Source organism: Battus philenor, unplaced genomic scaffold (genome assembly GCF_028537555.1).
Source record: "Battus philenor isolate CCGP_79_NKW_IND1 unplaced genomic scaffold, ilBatPhil1.0.hap1 SCAF_19, whole genome shotgun sequence".
Lineage (NCBI taxonomy): Eukaryota > Metazoa > Arthropoda > Insecta > Lepidoptera > Papilionidae > Battus > Battus philenor.
Genome location: NW_027181681.1, coordinates 2282758 through 2299826, shown reverse-complemented (window position 1 = coordinate 2299826; position 17069 = coordinate 2282758). Strand labels below are relative to the sequence as shown.

The following is a 17069-nucleotide window of genomic DNA, read 5'->3' as shown; positions in this document are numbered from 1 at the left end:
TTATTAAGAAAAGCTTTTTAAATGACTTAGACGCTATACTAATCGTAGAGTGTTATACAAATCGCTGGAATTATTTAAATTTCAGCATTGTCTCGTTGACAAAAACGGCATAACAATATACATGAAACATCTTGTCATCATGTTGTCGTCTATGTAATAACATTCATGGAAGTGCAAAAAAGATAAGGAATTATTAAATAATTTTTGGATTTCTTAAGGAAGGTATAGACATAGAACTACATGAGTATAGAGCACGATATATCTAGAAGCACTCATTTTGTGTACAAATTTACATATATAAGCGGGATGGGAAAGTAATGTCGCTTTCTTAAGTTAAATTCACACGGCTACATTTTTAACAAATTTTTATTTCTAATACACAATATATTCACCGTCGTTATCAAGAACCTTTTGTCATCTAGTATACAAATTTTCAATACCGGAGCGGTAAAAAAAATCAATCTGTTTTTCTGTAAAATATGTCGACAGAAACGTCATTACTTTCAGGTCCCCCTAATATACAGCCACCATTGTTGATCATAGGCATACCGCATGACCTAGTGGAAGCGGCCAGATCGAAACGTTTTTCGACGACTTTAACAAAGTCATTTATCCGCCTTGTGGACCTCCTACGCTGCGATTACTGCTAGTAGGTGGTCATCACTATAGAAACTAAGAACTCCAGCGGCCATCTGTTGTTCGCGCTATGTAGCATGCCCACTGCTACTCAAAGTTGCCAATACACTGGGCTATGGTAGGTTTTTTAAGGTCCCGTTTTCAGGGCCTCCCGTCCAACCTCATATCATGGGTCGATAGTGCCTTCGTATTCATCTTTCGTTCTTCCCAATGTCTTTCATTCTTTCCTCTAATTGCCTTCACAATACCTCTCATCTTTTCTGGGGGAGGGGGTGTGTGTTTATGATGATTACTTTCTTTATCTGAGGATCTCCTCATCGCTAAATCGATCTCCTAGTGAAATCCCGTGTATAGCGTTCTCCGTGGTTCATTGAACTACTGTGACCCTGTCAATGGAGTCAGAAGCAAGAGAATGTTTCTTTACGGTCATCAAAATAAATAAACGTTCTTCAACAAACTAAAGCCGCGGCAAATGCAGCTCTGCATTTGTTTATTTTAAAAATAAACTATAATTGCAGGTTTCACAGCTAAACAACGTAAATTAATATGTTGATGAAAACAAAACATTTTCTATTATATTTCATGACACGAATGTATTATTTAGACGGCTTTGTATCAGGTGTACCCCAAGGTAGTATAATAGGTCCCATGTTTTTTTTTTTACTATACGAATAAAATAGAAAAGGTTACGGGTTGTCGAAAAGTCTGTCGCGATGATATATGTAATATTAATATAATAAATACATTTAAAAAACTTTTAAGTTAACTGGTTTTTTGATACCCATATTGTGGTGGTTGTGGAAAAATATGTACCTAGTCCGCCATATTGGAATGGCGTCCATCTTGAATTTTAAATTTTGACATAATCATCGTGTTTTACTAGTCTAGCCCTTTCATTTGATACCCATATTGAGGGTGTTAAGGAAAAATATGTAATCCGCCATTTTGTATCGGCGACCATCTTGGATTTATAATGTTATTGATTTTATTATATTGTATTGTCATCTAAATTAAATGTGTGTACCAAATTTCAGATCAATCTGTCAACGGGAAGGTGCTTAAATTTCAATTTCTAATTTCGACCCAAACAAATTCCGTACGGGTCGAACTAAATAAAACCGTTTAAAAATAGTTTGTAATATTCTATAATAGGTTGGCAATGAAGTATATATTTAATGTATCGGTTAAAGAAAAGGTTCTCGTCTATCAAAGCAATGTTTATAAATACTGGGTTTTCTTGCTCAAAAATATATTATATAAATGTAAACGTTCACGGTATTTATTCGGTATATTATTTTATTATTATTATTTTTACGGAGACTGCTTTCATCACGCTTGAAAGATTTTCTTTGATGTGACAATCAAACTTTTGTCCGCCAAAGATATCATGAAATATAAACATTGTTTCAAACAACTACTGTTTTCTCTTACAATTTATTACGTTTACATAACTCCCTAGAGCTAGCTGCAGCCGAGCACGTCATTTATATAAAAGAGTAAATAATGTATCTTGCGGGACTGTTTCAGTCCATTTGCTGCACTGAAATGAAATGATGATTGAAATTCTGTATCTATCTACCCAATATATAGTTACCCGCGTAGGTTGAATGAATTACTCGTGTGTTTGGCACTAATCGGTGTAACATAACTCCTGAAGATGCCCCGTGGAGTGGTGAAACACGTGTTGAGTGATTTGACGGTGGTAATTGTGTAATTCGCATTATTTGCCGCACATGCATTTATCAGCGTGCTGGCGGGCGGTGCACTTTGTTGCACGACTACCACTACATGTGCGGAAGTGGCTATATTGGTCCTTTTCTTGCTTAGGATGGACTTCCGCAAGGTAACGCCTGATTCCATTAAATATTAAATGAATTAGTCGAAGAATTCGAATTTGACGTTTCTAGTGTCAATCCATATACATTAAGGCAGAAATACATGAACGATTTTTTGGTTCTCGAATTTAAAATAACAACTTTTTTATTTGTGCATTCGTTTTATTGGTTTGCCGCTGCCCACAAACAAGTATACTAAAGGATGGGCAGAAGCGTTCCCTGCGTACCATAATACCACACTTGATCTCTAATCCGCCTCCCAAGTATGACGATTATGGTATATCTCTCCATAGATATCTTGAATTCATTTTAAAGTAAATTCTCGTGTAGTGTCCTTTAATTACATAAATCGTACAAAAACTAATAAAATAGGTATTTAAAGATTTATTTATTTTAATTTATTTTTCCGTATCGAAAGTTACATAGAGAAGTGAACGTATGTTTTGTATTAAGACTTGATTTTTAAAGACCATATGGATTCTAGCCCTGTAAAGTGCGCGTATTGTGGCCATAGTAAGAAATAATTTGTTTTAAAGACAAAATTGGCTATTTCAAATAATACCACCAAAACGTCATTCATAATTAGTAAGAAATATATTTGTGGTATAGTAGTATTATACACCTATATTGTATAGTATGTTGCGATATAATATATTTAAAGATTTTTTTTGTATTTCCATACATTTAAGGCATTTAACAGACAACATTTATATGAAGAAAAGTGTAGTAATGTATTAAGAAAGCACAACCCAAAGAAAACTGTGATAAATAAAATAGAATATGTAAATAATAAAGAATAAAAAAAATGTACCTAGCCACCTAAGAGTAATAAGATGATGGAAGGAAGTATGACTGTGAGTGAAGAATAAAGATGAAAAATCTAAAAAACTTTTGTAAACAAATACCCTGATCCCAACTAATTATGGGTACGAGAGTCCTCTCCAATAGCGGGGGCCAAAATAAAAAAAAACCCTTTATATGAAATTTGTATTAACAAAACATTAATATACCGCTACACTATAAATCATTTAGATATGGCGAGTGTAGCACTTGTAATGTTGGCGCAAAAGCTAATATCCAAACATTAAGGGAATAACGTCAAGGATATGTTGAATATTTACGATACAAACGTCAGAAGGCAAAAGCTCTCGCTGTAATGTAATAAATATTTTTCCATTTCCTTACGAGTATAACTTATTTGATTTATTATATGTATGGCAAGTCGTTATGATTGAGGGCAAGCCACATGACACACAGAAAATGGTGTGGAGACCATGAACCAGCAAGCGCAGTGTAAGATGTCCACGACGCACGTATGAACCGTCCTATTGGTAATCTCTAGAAGAAGTCTATGTCCAACAGTAGACAACTGTAGTGGTGTCTTACGGCTGTAAATAATAATGAAGATGTTTACATGAAAGTACAAAACTTAAATAAATATATATTTTTTATTTTCTACTTTAATTGTTTTAATCCAAGAACTACCATCTGATGATTAATTTAACCCTTAGTAGACTGATTTACGAAAGTGATTTTTTTTAATATTACTGTGTTTGCTTGAGGGTAAAGATGAAGGGAAAAACAGTTTTTTTTTTAATTTTGTTGGAAAGAATATTATACAACAGTAAAATACGTTCAGCCAACCTATAAAAAAACTAATAGTAATGTGAACATTCGGTTTAAAAGATTGGTATCAAAATTGAAACTCTAGGTTATTAAGGGTTAACATCTTATCATCGTTTTTTTTTAAATCTCCAATTTTCACTGAACACCGAGTTTTCGGACACCATTAGGAATATAAATATCATCACCATTTCAGGCATCAGACGTTCACAGTTGAGCGTAGGCTTTCTATATAAATATATATTACGTCTGGTCTGAAGTAGCCTGATTCCAGTATCTTCCACTTAACAAGATCGTATATTCATCTTGTGAGCGACAAGTCTGTGGTCTCTCCTCCAGAAAGACTTAAGAAGTCATTTGTTTTGAGAAATATGATACTCTTATATATAAGGGGGTCTCGTATGTGTCGTTTCTGCGCATGTCGATGTTTAATTGTCATTTGGTTGCTGATTACGTACTAAGAAGACGTTGTATACTAAATGGCCAAAGGTTGTTGATAACGAAGGCGAATATATCATTGATTAGAAATAAAAACAAGAAAAATGTAGTCGTGTGAATTTAACTTAAGAAAGCGACATTACTTTCCGGTCGTCCTAATATTTTATTATAGTAATTTCAGTTGATAAGGTATCGTTGTCTCAGGGAAGGAAAACATGCAACTAGTCGTGAAATATAGTAAGAAAAGGACCAATATTTAGCCACTTCCGCACATGCAGTGGTAGTCGTGCAACAAAGTGTTTTTTGCACGACTGTTGTTGATGTTGCACGACTATCACTGCATGTGCGGAAGTGGCTAAATATTGGTCCTTTTCTTACTTAGGATGGACTTCCGCAAGGTAACGCCTGATTCCATTAAATATGAAATATGGTATCAACTAAGACAGTTTTATGACTTAGTCCACCTTGCACTTAGTTCAAAGGATTATAAATTAATCGTACCAATAAAACCTTACAATGCTAGGTATGCTTTAAGATGATTTGTCTCTTATGCCTGCACACGTGACAGGTACGAAGGATCTTGACTTTAAGCGGATTAGTTTGTAAAGTTGTTATTGTTGACGACTGTACCAGCGATCAGTCATTTTATACTTATTTCCCGATTACTCAATACGGTAATACACAATTATCGTATCGTAACATAAATCACAATATATCTTCTTTTCGTACTGTAATTGTGTTTTATTACTTTTTATAAAACCTTTCAGTAGTGATCCAGAAAGATCTGGTGATCTCATTTGTTCACCAATGAGACGATGTCTCTTTTTTTTTCTAATCGGGCATCTAAAACAGGCATTCAACTCTTATCGCGCCTAATACGGGACAGCCCAATATATTGCAGAAATATCATAAAGGACGTAATACAAAAAAAGGGCAGGTGAGTGTATTAAACCATAGAATAGTAATATAATAAAGAAAAATTAAAGATAAAAGAATAAAAATAAGTGAAATAAAGTAAATGTGATATAAAGCTGCAACAGATAAACCTAAGTAAGACTAATATTTTGAAAAAGGAATAGAGACAGAAAAGAGTGGGAGAATGTAAAGAATAATAAAGGATTTAATGGAATCAGGCGTTATTTTGCGGAAATCCATCCTAAATAAGAACACGACCAATATTTAGCCACTTCCGCGCATGCAGTCGTAGTCGTGCAGCAGATGAGTGTGTCGACTCTGTGTTTGGCACTAATCGGTGTAACATAATTCCTGAAGATGCCCCGTGGAGGGGTGAAACACGTGTTGAGTGATTTGACGGTGGCAGTTGTGTGATACTCATTGTTTGCCACATGCGCAATTATCAGCGGGCTGGCGGGCGGTGCACTTTGTTGCAAGACTACCACTGCATGTGCGGAAGTGGCTAAATATTACTCCTTTTCTTAATAATAAAGGAGTGAAATACTACGACGGATGAACTATTAGAAAACCACGAAGGATAATGTGAAAGAAAGGATGAAGATACTGTAAATAAAAACTGTAATTGTAAAATTATTACAGCTGAAAATGTATATCCCTGTCTCCACTAAGAGAGGGTGTGGAACAATAGGTTCTCAATAACGGGGTGTCATAAAAAATACGGGACAACCGATGTAAAAGAAAGATTAACTCATTATAATGCTGTATAAATTGACGGTGCTTCGATATAAAGTTCCTTGCACTGGGCCGTGGGCGCGGCGCGGTCGATTAGGTCCAATGCCAGGGTCGCTGCGGTATCGATCGCACGCCTGTCAAACGAATTGTTTTTCAGACGTCCATACAATGACACGAGGTTCACCGTCTAAAGTCTAAGAAAGCACTAAGTGAGATACCATGTTTCAATGTCGTGTCATCACTAACACAGTGGTAGACATCGTTTTAAGACACTAATGGATATTGGACGAGAATAAACGTAGTCTCCTAAACTCTACCCCACTGAAAATTCTGAATATTACTTAAATATAGAATTTTCTTCTTGGCAGAACTTAAAAAGAAGCACAAAGACTAACAATCGTATAGACCAGAGTTCCCCAAACTTTTTTGTGTCGTAGACCCCTTGCCATGTTTTTCCGTGTTGGGTAGACCCGTTACTTACCTGATATTGATTTCCTGTAAATTTCTAATTGTAGTGAAGTTTAGTGTAAAAAACTTAAAGTAAAAACACGTGTTAATTTATACATTTATTAATTGAATTCAAATTAAAACTACTCAAAATAAAATTTTGTATCTGTTATGTAAAATATACGTAACATTAAATAAATAAATAAAAAACATAAAATATATACTTCATAAGTACTTTTATAATTAATGTAAATGTTTTGATATTGTAAGATAGTATGATATAATATAAGTAAATAGGTACTATCAGTGTATATGTTGAGATCCACTATCGTGGACCCCCATTTTCATTTCATGAACCTCCAAATTTTTTTTCGCTGACGTAGACCCCTTGCAGGTTGTCATAGACCCCTAGGGGTCGATATAGACCACTTTGGGAATCACTGGTCTAAACCAACACTGCATAATATTAACTATTTATTTGTTGAAACATAAGTGAATAATGTTCTCAATAATACAGGGTGATTGCTTAAAAATCATTCTTTAAAGCAATGAATGCAATCTCTTTTGATGTTTAATAATGCATGGTATACTATATTCGAAATAACAGACAATCTAATAATAATAAAGTAGGCAAAAGCGTTTTTAGTTTACAGTTTACTACATGTTATATCACTCTTAATACAATTACATTTGTAAAGAGCAACAGTTGAGTTTCTTATCGGCTCTTCTCAGCAGAACTGCCTTCCGAGCTGGTGGTAGCTTCCTGTATGGAAAACAATACCGATATTTTATTTTGATTGACGATTCGAAAGTGCCTGTAATAGTCTTTTCGAATATGGAATATTCTAATTTTATTTTTTGATTGGTACTGATAGAAGTTATTGGCTTGTCGCATGATTTTCAGAGTGATCACTTTATACAGAATAATTGTAAATAGATGTAAAAGATAATCTGTATAATACGTGCCACATAAACATAGGCATCAAACTTTTGTTAGAAAATCCTACACAAATATTTCACGATTACTTCAAAATTATTTATCACATATATACACATAAGATATTGGGAATATAAAAAATAATAATTTTAGTGTATAAAAGTGTAACAAAAATTTTCTTGTGAAATTTTTTACTGCTACATTTATTTTTTTTTTTTTCATTATTTATTACCTTTGAATAAATATGTATGTATGTCTTTTAATTATCTAGTTATAAATTTAAATTAATTAAACAAAAAACTTGTAAAAAATATCCGGTTCTCGTATGAAGGATTTTTGAAGTAATAACGAATCTTTGGATTGAAATACTCATTTGTATTAAAGAAATTGTAAAAGTGACCACAAGAAACTTTGTCAGAGTTTGTTGTGGGCGTTGAATCAGTGCATTGCATTCATGGGCTTGAAGTTGTGCAGCTGGCCGATTTAGGATTTTTGCAGCTTCATCGAAATTGAGTCCACGGAAACAGGAAGTCCGCGGACTTAAAGTTTACGCTGGGTGATCGTACCCCAGTTACACACGAAGAGGGACTATACCCGTGTAGATGTATAGTGTAGTGAATGAGGTGTAGTGTAAGTTATGCCAAGCGAGGAGTACTCGGCGGTTGGAAGCGACACAGGCCTCTCCAGACCGCCCTCGCTTGAACGCGGGCTGGGCGGGCGCAGTCGCCGTGTCATGAGTATAAGTGTGATGAATGTTCGGTGCATCGTGCCTGTCGAAGGTTCGATGTGGGGCTTGGATCAGTGCGCGTTTGAAACCATTGTAGCTTTAAGTTAAAGTATTACACTATAAGGGAGTATAATTTGATCCTAGTTCCTATCAAATCCAAGTTTTATAACTTACATTGTAAATGAACATATGCGAATAATAATATACATGAATAAATAACACGACATGTAATTAAGTGAAGCTGTCTCCATAATTTTCGATGTTAAAATGTCTAAACGAACGTTTGTGGATCGTGAGTTATAAAGGCAGCCCTCTCGTTACGAGGGACCTGGAAATGGGGTGTAAGGTTACCACTTATGGCTTCCCTAACGTTAGGGTCGTAAGGAGCTTTGAAACGTTAAAAGACCGTCGTATATGTAAGTTCTAACCAAAACTAATTATGTTACGTAATTCAATAAATTTTCTTTATCTTTTATGTTATTATCGGAAATCAATCGTAAAATTATATCTAGTTATGTGGACGTGGGTTTTGATAGAGCAAGAGACTTATGCTTCATTGATTAATCAAAGCATGTAGCGCCCGATATTTTTGACCACTATTGTACATAATTATTAGTGTATTGCACTGTTCCTCGTGAACAATGGTACGTGTGCAATGTTCCTGAACATGTGATGAGGTCTATATAAATACCGCGTGCTCCGCAGTGTCGAGGTGGACGCGGTCATGGTCAAGATCTTCGCGGGGCACGGGGGTTCTCTGAGTACCTTTACCGCTTCAAGCTCAAAGAGAACCCTCGTGTTTCTGTGAACCGGACGTGGACCAAACCGTGGACCACCTTGTAGCCCACTGTCCCGCGTTCGGAGGACTTCGGTATAATTTCGAAAGCAGGACACCATCGCCTCATTAATAGAAAAAAAAAAAACAGACAGACTAGTGTTCCTTGATTATTGCAAAAGAATAGAAAAACATGTAATAAATGTAAACAAAGGTAATACAGGTAGTAGCTAAAAACAATAAGAAATAATTATAAAGTAAATAAAACAGAAACTATGTAATCTGTGATAGAATGTAAAATAAAAGAAGATAAGGTAAAAATAATGTGATAATAAAAAGCTGTGAAAGTAAGAAACGAGGCGAAGAAGATGAGGTGATGAATGAACGGTAGAAAGTAAGGAAAAGAAACATGTGAATGTAAGTAGAAGAATGATAGATCGTTTGAAGTATGAAAGAATCGCATGGAAAAAAAAGAAAGTGAGAGAGCTATATAAAGCTAATTTATACATATTAAATAATTGACCCTATGCATTATTACAACGTAGATTCGACATCTGAATGTCTGTCTACTCCAACCGTCAATATTATATAAAATTATGATCGCTTGTTATATATTAATAAGTATATGGACATATATATAGGAGCGTATATATATTAGACAATTAAATATCTAAAAAGTTTTAAATAAATAAATAAATGATTAATAAATGATTGCTTGTACAATAGTATTTCGTCGTTTCAGGACATAAAAATATCAATAGGGTGATATACCATAATCGCCACGGTTGGCAGACGGCTTGGGGATCGCAGTGTGTTATTATAGTAAGCGCAGAACGCAGCTGCCCATCATCTGAAGGTTTATTTGTTTTCAGAGGCAATTCAATATAATTAATGCACAAATTGTGAATTACATGATATTATTTTTCGGGAATCGAATCTACGACCTACGATCGCTAATCTCAGGCCTTTACCGCTGAGCTACCACTGCTCAATATACCGTAATATAGTATTTAGTTATTAAAAATACTCTTATTTTATTAAATGTATAGTTTTCTTGTTACTTATTATTTGTCTCTCACTGAAGTTGCAATTGTCCTGCATTTTTTATGTGATTTGTATTTGCTCGAACATTGTATGTTATTGGCGATCCAAAATAAATAATACAGGTAATTGAAAAAATAAACGGGTTCTATATAAAGTTTTATAATTTGTTTTTCTAAAACTACAATTCGAGAATTTTCGATTAAAAGTCTCAAAATTTCAATAGCAATGGTATCATGTCACTATATACAACACGGCAAAAAGTTATCACGTATCGCACATTCGCATATCGCTTCTATAAACTTTAGTTAAATATTAAATTGTCTACTAATTATATATATAGTTTGAATTTGCATGAAAAATTCTATAATATTATGTTTTATTTATTTATAATAATGTCCTATTTTGGCGTTCCTCACGAGTGATACATTTGCGCGAAGTAATTTGAATAAAACCATCATTTTTAGTAAAGTAAAGGTTACACCCAAGTCTGGGTTTGCGGATAAAGGGCGGTTGGCATACAATGCGGGGGTTTACATTGAATAACTTTGACCTTCGTCAGGGATCAAGGTGGAGCCCGTACTTGCACAAGGTCGCCCGTTATAAGGCCCTTAACGCAAGCTTAGTTCAAAGAGCTTTTGTTTAACTTAGCCTAAGTTGTGCGGCTTTGTGAGGATAAATAGTGCTATACGTATTGCATAGGAGCCAGCAAACGTTTGATATGTATATGCATACATTTGCTTAGGCTTCGTGGAAGGGACATGTTAATGGGTGGGTAGACATGAAAGTGACAAAAAAATTAAATTTTTTGTAGATTGCAATAAAAAAAGTTAGTTTTATACACACACAAATTAACATATAGGTAAATAATAGTTGTATTGTGGTACATTATGTACTATTTTTGTGAATTTTTAATTATATATTTCTATATGTAAAAAAATATATAACCAACAACATGAAGGTAAATTATTTTAGTAGACAATAATATGAATATATAAATACGGTAACATATGTTATTGCTGTTCAATATAAAGTAGACTTGCTTAGTCATAACTTGGAAATCTGTAGGTTTATTTTTAATGGCCTTCGTTTTTGGGACCTCCCGTTCATACTGCCACGTGTGGGACAGTGACATTACATATTGAAATAAATAATTTTTGAGATGAAATTTTTATATCTTATTCTCTTTTTATTCTTCACAAATAATTTTGTCTTTTAAAATATCTATCTTTTCTTCTCTTACATATCTGCTTTTTATCGCCTTCCTTCCATCATCTTAGTTTGAATCAAAGGTGAATTTTGGTATCGCAGTATTATTTTTTATTTTAAGCTAGCACCATTTTTATTTTTCTTTCTTACAATATTTGGTAATTTACTTGTCTTGCCCGACCCCTGTGCTGCTTTATGTTTTGTTTTTATTTATTGCATATTGCACTACCTTTATGCAAAAACCTAAAAAAGATGGGTCGCCGCCAATTAGGGCGATGTTATCTAGTTCCACTTTTGCTTTCATCTCAAACTCGGAATTAGAGTAGGGCCCTTCAAACCCAACACAGCCGGCGATAAGGTGTAAAATTCATATATTGAACGCAGCCATGATTTGAACCTGATATTTATTCATGTATTTGTTATATGTCGTTTTATCATCATTATCATTTCAGTCACAGGAAGTCCACTGCTATCATATAGGCATTGGCCTCCCCTGTAGGTTTTTAACAGGACCGGTTCGTCGCGGCCTGCATCCAGGGCTTTCTGTCGTTCTTATCAAGATCCATCCGGTGTTTTGGTGTTAGCGTATGACCTCACCCTCATATACTATTTTTAATGATTTCGATAACTTATATTTTGATACAAAATGTGATTTTTGCAGGTCATGCCAATTTATGTTTGACCTTTAAAATCTCTGCTATAACGTAACTGCGAAATACCGTTATTTTAATACTAGAAAATATAACCGATTAGCTTTCACGGACTTTATCGTGATGTTTGTAGCTATTAAATTAATTTAACACTGGCACGTGTAAAATATTTATTATTTAAAAAGTATTCATAGTTCTTTCTCTAGTCCACAGGCTGGCTATATGTGACCTAAAAAATACCGAATTGATATTCACGACCAGTACAACTGCAAACTGTTGTGGGTTCAGTATCTAACAGTGATGCACGTAAAACACGTTACGAGACATCGACTGTATCCTGCAAGCCGTTACTTTTAAATGGACACATATTTTTTTGTATCATATTTATTTTATTGCGCTTCTAAAATTACTCCAGTTTCGGTCAATACACGAACGAATGTTATAGAAAATTAAATTATTTCCATTTAACATTACAATTGTATATAAGTCGTGATTGGTATTGGTTATTATTTTTTGAGTATTAAACAATTCTTTTAAGCCGTGTACAGTATGATTGATTGTTGACAATTAATGTATGTTACATCATATTTAAAAAATCAATGGTTATAGAAATAATAACTTAATATTTAATGGAATCAGGCGTTACCTTGCGGAAGTCCATCCTAAGTAAGAAAAGGACCAATATTTAGCCACTTCCGCACATGCAGTGGTAGTCATGCAACAAAGTGCACCGCCCGCAAGCCCGCTGATAAATGCGTATGCGGCAAACAATGCGAACTACACAACTGTCACCGTTAAACCACTCAACACGTGTTTCACCCCTCCACGGGGCATCTTCAGGAGTTATGTTACACCGATAAGTGCCAAACACAGTCTCTGTCAGTCGGAGTGTAGTGCACTTTATTGCACGACTACCACTGCATGTGCGGAAGTGGCTAAATATTGGTCCTTTTCTTACTTAATAACGTAATGATTATATGGACAAAAAATCGATTACAAAACTCGGTTTACCACAAATTAAAATTAGTTATTGTTTTACTATCTGCCCCTGCAGATTTTACTGTCAAAAATTATTGGCCTCTTGCTATCCAATAGAATAAATTAATCAATGTAGAAAATATTTCAGAGTGATCACTTTAAACAAGTTTATTGATAAAAGGTTTAAAACGTGGATGCACAGACCGCGGTCCGCCGGTCGAATACTGGTGGCCCGCCGACAGCAAAAATAATACTCTCGTACATTCGAAAAATATTGAATTCTGTTCCAGAATAAAACCAAAAAACATGTTCGAAAAGTAATTTGAATCTAGCGCCCAAAAATGGCAAGTCAAGTAACATCGCTTGCCGCCTTTGTGTAAAGTTCAAAATAGTAGAGAAATCAAGATTTTTTTAGCGCGGTGTGAGCAAGCGAGATAGCAATAGTCCCGAATTCCTCTTTTCTTTATTGTCTTTAATGACCTATACTTCAGGCGGCCGGTCCGCCATCAGTTCATGATTTGCCCGAGTGGCCCCTAGTCTTAATAAGTCTGTGCGACCATGGTTTAAAAGCTTTAAATCTTGGTGACAAATGAGCAATACATTCAACCCTTTCAATCTTTGACAACAGTAACAAATCACTCTGTATAATGTTACATTAGTTACCTGAATAGATTTGGAAGTGTTAAAATTTTATTGGCTTCTCGCAGTCCAAGAAATAGATAATGTAATAATGGTTACTTACAACAAATTTGTTTTCTATTTACCAGATATTACGATCAACTAAAAACTCTTGTATGCTATGGCATTATTATTTTATTATAAGTATGTATTTAATAACCTACTTTTAATTTTAAAACTAGGAAAAGGTTGGTCTATGATATCTTGTGAAATTTTATTATATATTCGCATATTCAGACCCATGAATATACATAGTCTTTTTATTGCAAATGTTGCGCAGACTCGGACCAATGAAGGGTTCGTTAAAATTTATTTTAATTGTCAATGCAATATTTTAGTATATATCTTTATGATTACATGCTAAAATGAGTGGGTACGGATTTGTTTTTGTAATGTTTAAGTCTGTTTGTGAATCATCATGGCGTGTATCGGCTGAAATGGAGATGAATAAATCAACTTATTATTGTTTCATGTGACAGCGTGAACCGTAGCTGTCCGGCGGAAGGCGCGGCCGAGCAGGAGACGCCACCGTCCGCCGCCGTCGACCTGCCGCGCACCAACGACGGGGAGATCGACTATGATGGTGAGTTACCCATCCCCTATCCCCTATACCAGCGACTTCTTAATAGTGCACGTACCACGTGTGAAGAAGCCTTCTTTCATCATCATGATTTCACCCTTTAACATTTCTTTTTATTAAAAGGTTTTATTTAGTTCGACCCGTACAGAATTTATTTGTTTATTTATCAAAATAGGAAATTGAAATTTAAGCACCTTCCCGTTGTCAGATTGATCTGAAATTTGGTACACACATTTAATTTAGATGACAATACAATATAATAAAATCAATAACATTATAATTCTAAGATGGCCGCCGATAAAAAATGACGGATTACATATTTTTCCTAAACCCTCTCAATATGGGTATCAAATAAAAGGGCTACACTAGTAAAACACGATGATTATGTCAAAATTTAAAATTCAAGATGGACACCGTTCCAATATGGCGGACTAGGTACATATTTTTCCACAACCACCACACTATGGGTATCAAAAAACCGTTTAACTTAAAAGTTTTTAAAATGTATTTATTTTCCTTCACATTTCTATAAAATTGGTTGGATTCGGTCTGTATCCAACGTTTTCCGACGACCTGCGCTGCTCTTGTTGGTCTGTAGTATCCACTCCAGGCCCTAGCATCTCTTTTGAGCAGCATGTGGCTTGACCTTTGCGACTTCAACTTGCTAATCCACTAAGGCTGTATCAGTTATTTTGTTTGTCTACGAATCTCCTCATTTTTTATTCGATCTCCTAGAAAAATCATCTAGTATAGCCCTCTTCACAACTCGTCGAGTAATTCGCAGAAAGATTGTGTGCGTATGACATCACGTTCCTATAAAAAGAGTGACCCTAACTGCACAATGAGAACATTAATTCGTAATTATTTGAATCGGGCGAACAAAAGAAACGTAAGTCGTTAACCACTTTGGTATAATATAGTCACTGGCTCTATATACGGAAAGAAAAGAATAACACTTTTAGATCATTCTAGATAAACGTTAAAGGAGTTTCGCCTGTTATTTTTTCTCCTAGCGCTAACGCTTTTTGAAATGTTAGAAATATTAGCCAGGTAAAAAATCGACCCAGTCGTGGGTTTGCTCGTGGGAATGATAAAAAGGTATTATAGACGAGTTACACCGCAAGCTGAGATACTCTTAAAAGATCATTGATCCTTTGTGATAAAACTGTATGTAGCCTTTCGAGTCAAGGCTATGGAGGCCTCTAGCTTTGTTACCTTAAAAGAGGTTTTATTCTAAACTCCATCTGCACCCTGTCTCCTTGTACCTGTGGAGTCTGAAAATTCCATTTGGGAAGCAGTGTAGTAAAGCAATTGTTTTTTGAAGAGGCCATCTAAGTGATTACCTTCGAAACTCTTATATGAAATTGTATAAAAAATGATCGTTTTTTATAATTAAAAGACATAGTTTTCTCTTGTCCTTGATACCTCGTGAATAAAGAATGAAAAAAGTGAACAATTCAGGTATATAGTTCTTTGACTGTCGTAGTATTAAGAAAAATTATGAATATGATCATAGAAAGACAACTGACTTTGTAAGTTCTTCTCGGATCACGCCCATGGAACTCTCGCAGCTAAGTTATTTCAAACTGAAGGTTTCCACTACAGGTAATGTTCATTTGATTCCAACTTCTATCAAACTGGTCTCTGCATTATTGTCAATGATAAATGATTCAAAGTTCAACCACGAACAAGTACAGAAAAAGATCGAATGATGACGGGCATGAAGGCACCGTAGTCGATAAAATCACTAAGATAAAAAATCAGAATCCTCTCATAACAACAATCACAAATATAATACACAACGAGTGATAATTACGAATGTAGTAATACACGTCGTGTACTATCAAATTCGTTTTGTAATAAGTATTGTCTTTTATTTTCCTTTAGATGAAAAAACATGTATAGGCATATTTTCTTTAACAGTCTCAACGTACTAAAGTATTTTACAGTGGTAGTCTTGTGATTTTTTTTTATACTTTTTGACCCTCGTTTTTGGGAACGTCTTCTTCAACCCCTACAGGTCGAATAGAGACTTAGTTTACAGAGCTTTAATAATTTTTTCTAGTTAAAATTTTTATTATATTTTTTCCTTCTTATAATTTCTTCTTCTATTATTCATATTTTTTGCTTCGCATATTCAATTATTCTTGCATTTTTTACATATCTTTCAGACATCTGCATCCATTTTTATTGTTGAAAATCACAATACATTGTATCAAAGCCTCAGTTATTATTATTCGTAAACATCTTATCTGTTTGAGCATTATGACTTCTAATTTTATACAATATTAGTACAGTAAGTTTTCCTTCTTGATTGTTGCGTCCTCCTGCTTCCATAACCAGGTTTTATTTCTGTCTATTGCAATCTCAATAATTACCTTACAAAACCTCAGGAACGTGGTCTTCCTACCCACTATACTTTTATCCAATTCTGTCTCAAAAACAGATCAAAGTCCTCCAAATACGGGACAATCCGTCTCCTGGTGCACCACTAGTATGAGCCTTGTGGTTAGTGAACAGTCTGATGTAACTTTCTGCGTAAAATACATACAGAACCATTGTCACCACGCATCGCTCGCTGCTCGACTCTCATTGTATGCTAATGTCATTTCGATTCATATTTGTGGTTTGATGTCATTAATGCTGATATATTTTGCTAATTACGCTGCAAAACCGTGTTACTGTACGTGTGCTAGACGTAAGGTCATGAAGAACATTACGCTACGACTTTATGTTTTCGTCAACCGCTGCCTCTGAGGTAGATTTCTAAACTGGAATCCGCAGGAAATTCAAAAACGTGGTCGTCCTAAGTAGTCCTGGCAAACGATAATAATAGAAGCGGAACAAGTAAGGATAAATCAGAGTTAC

The 17069-nt window shown here is 34.7% G+C and overlaps 1 protein-coding gene across 2 annotated transcripts in view; it reads left to right on the top strand.

Moving 5' to 3' along the window:
- Window positions 1-17069, top strand: part of LOC137921291 (oxysterol-binding protein-related protein 9) — a 91382-nt gene that overhangs the window by 60697 nt on the left and 13616 nt on the right. For both annotated transcript variants that reach the window (XM_068763958.1, XM_068763957.1), the window contains one exon: window positions 14101-14204. In XM_068763958.1, the coding sequence (XP_068620059.1) occupies window positions 14101-14204 (104 nt within the window). The remainder of the gene's footprint in view (window positions 1-14100; window positions 14205-17069) is intronic.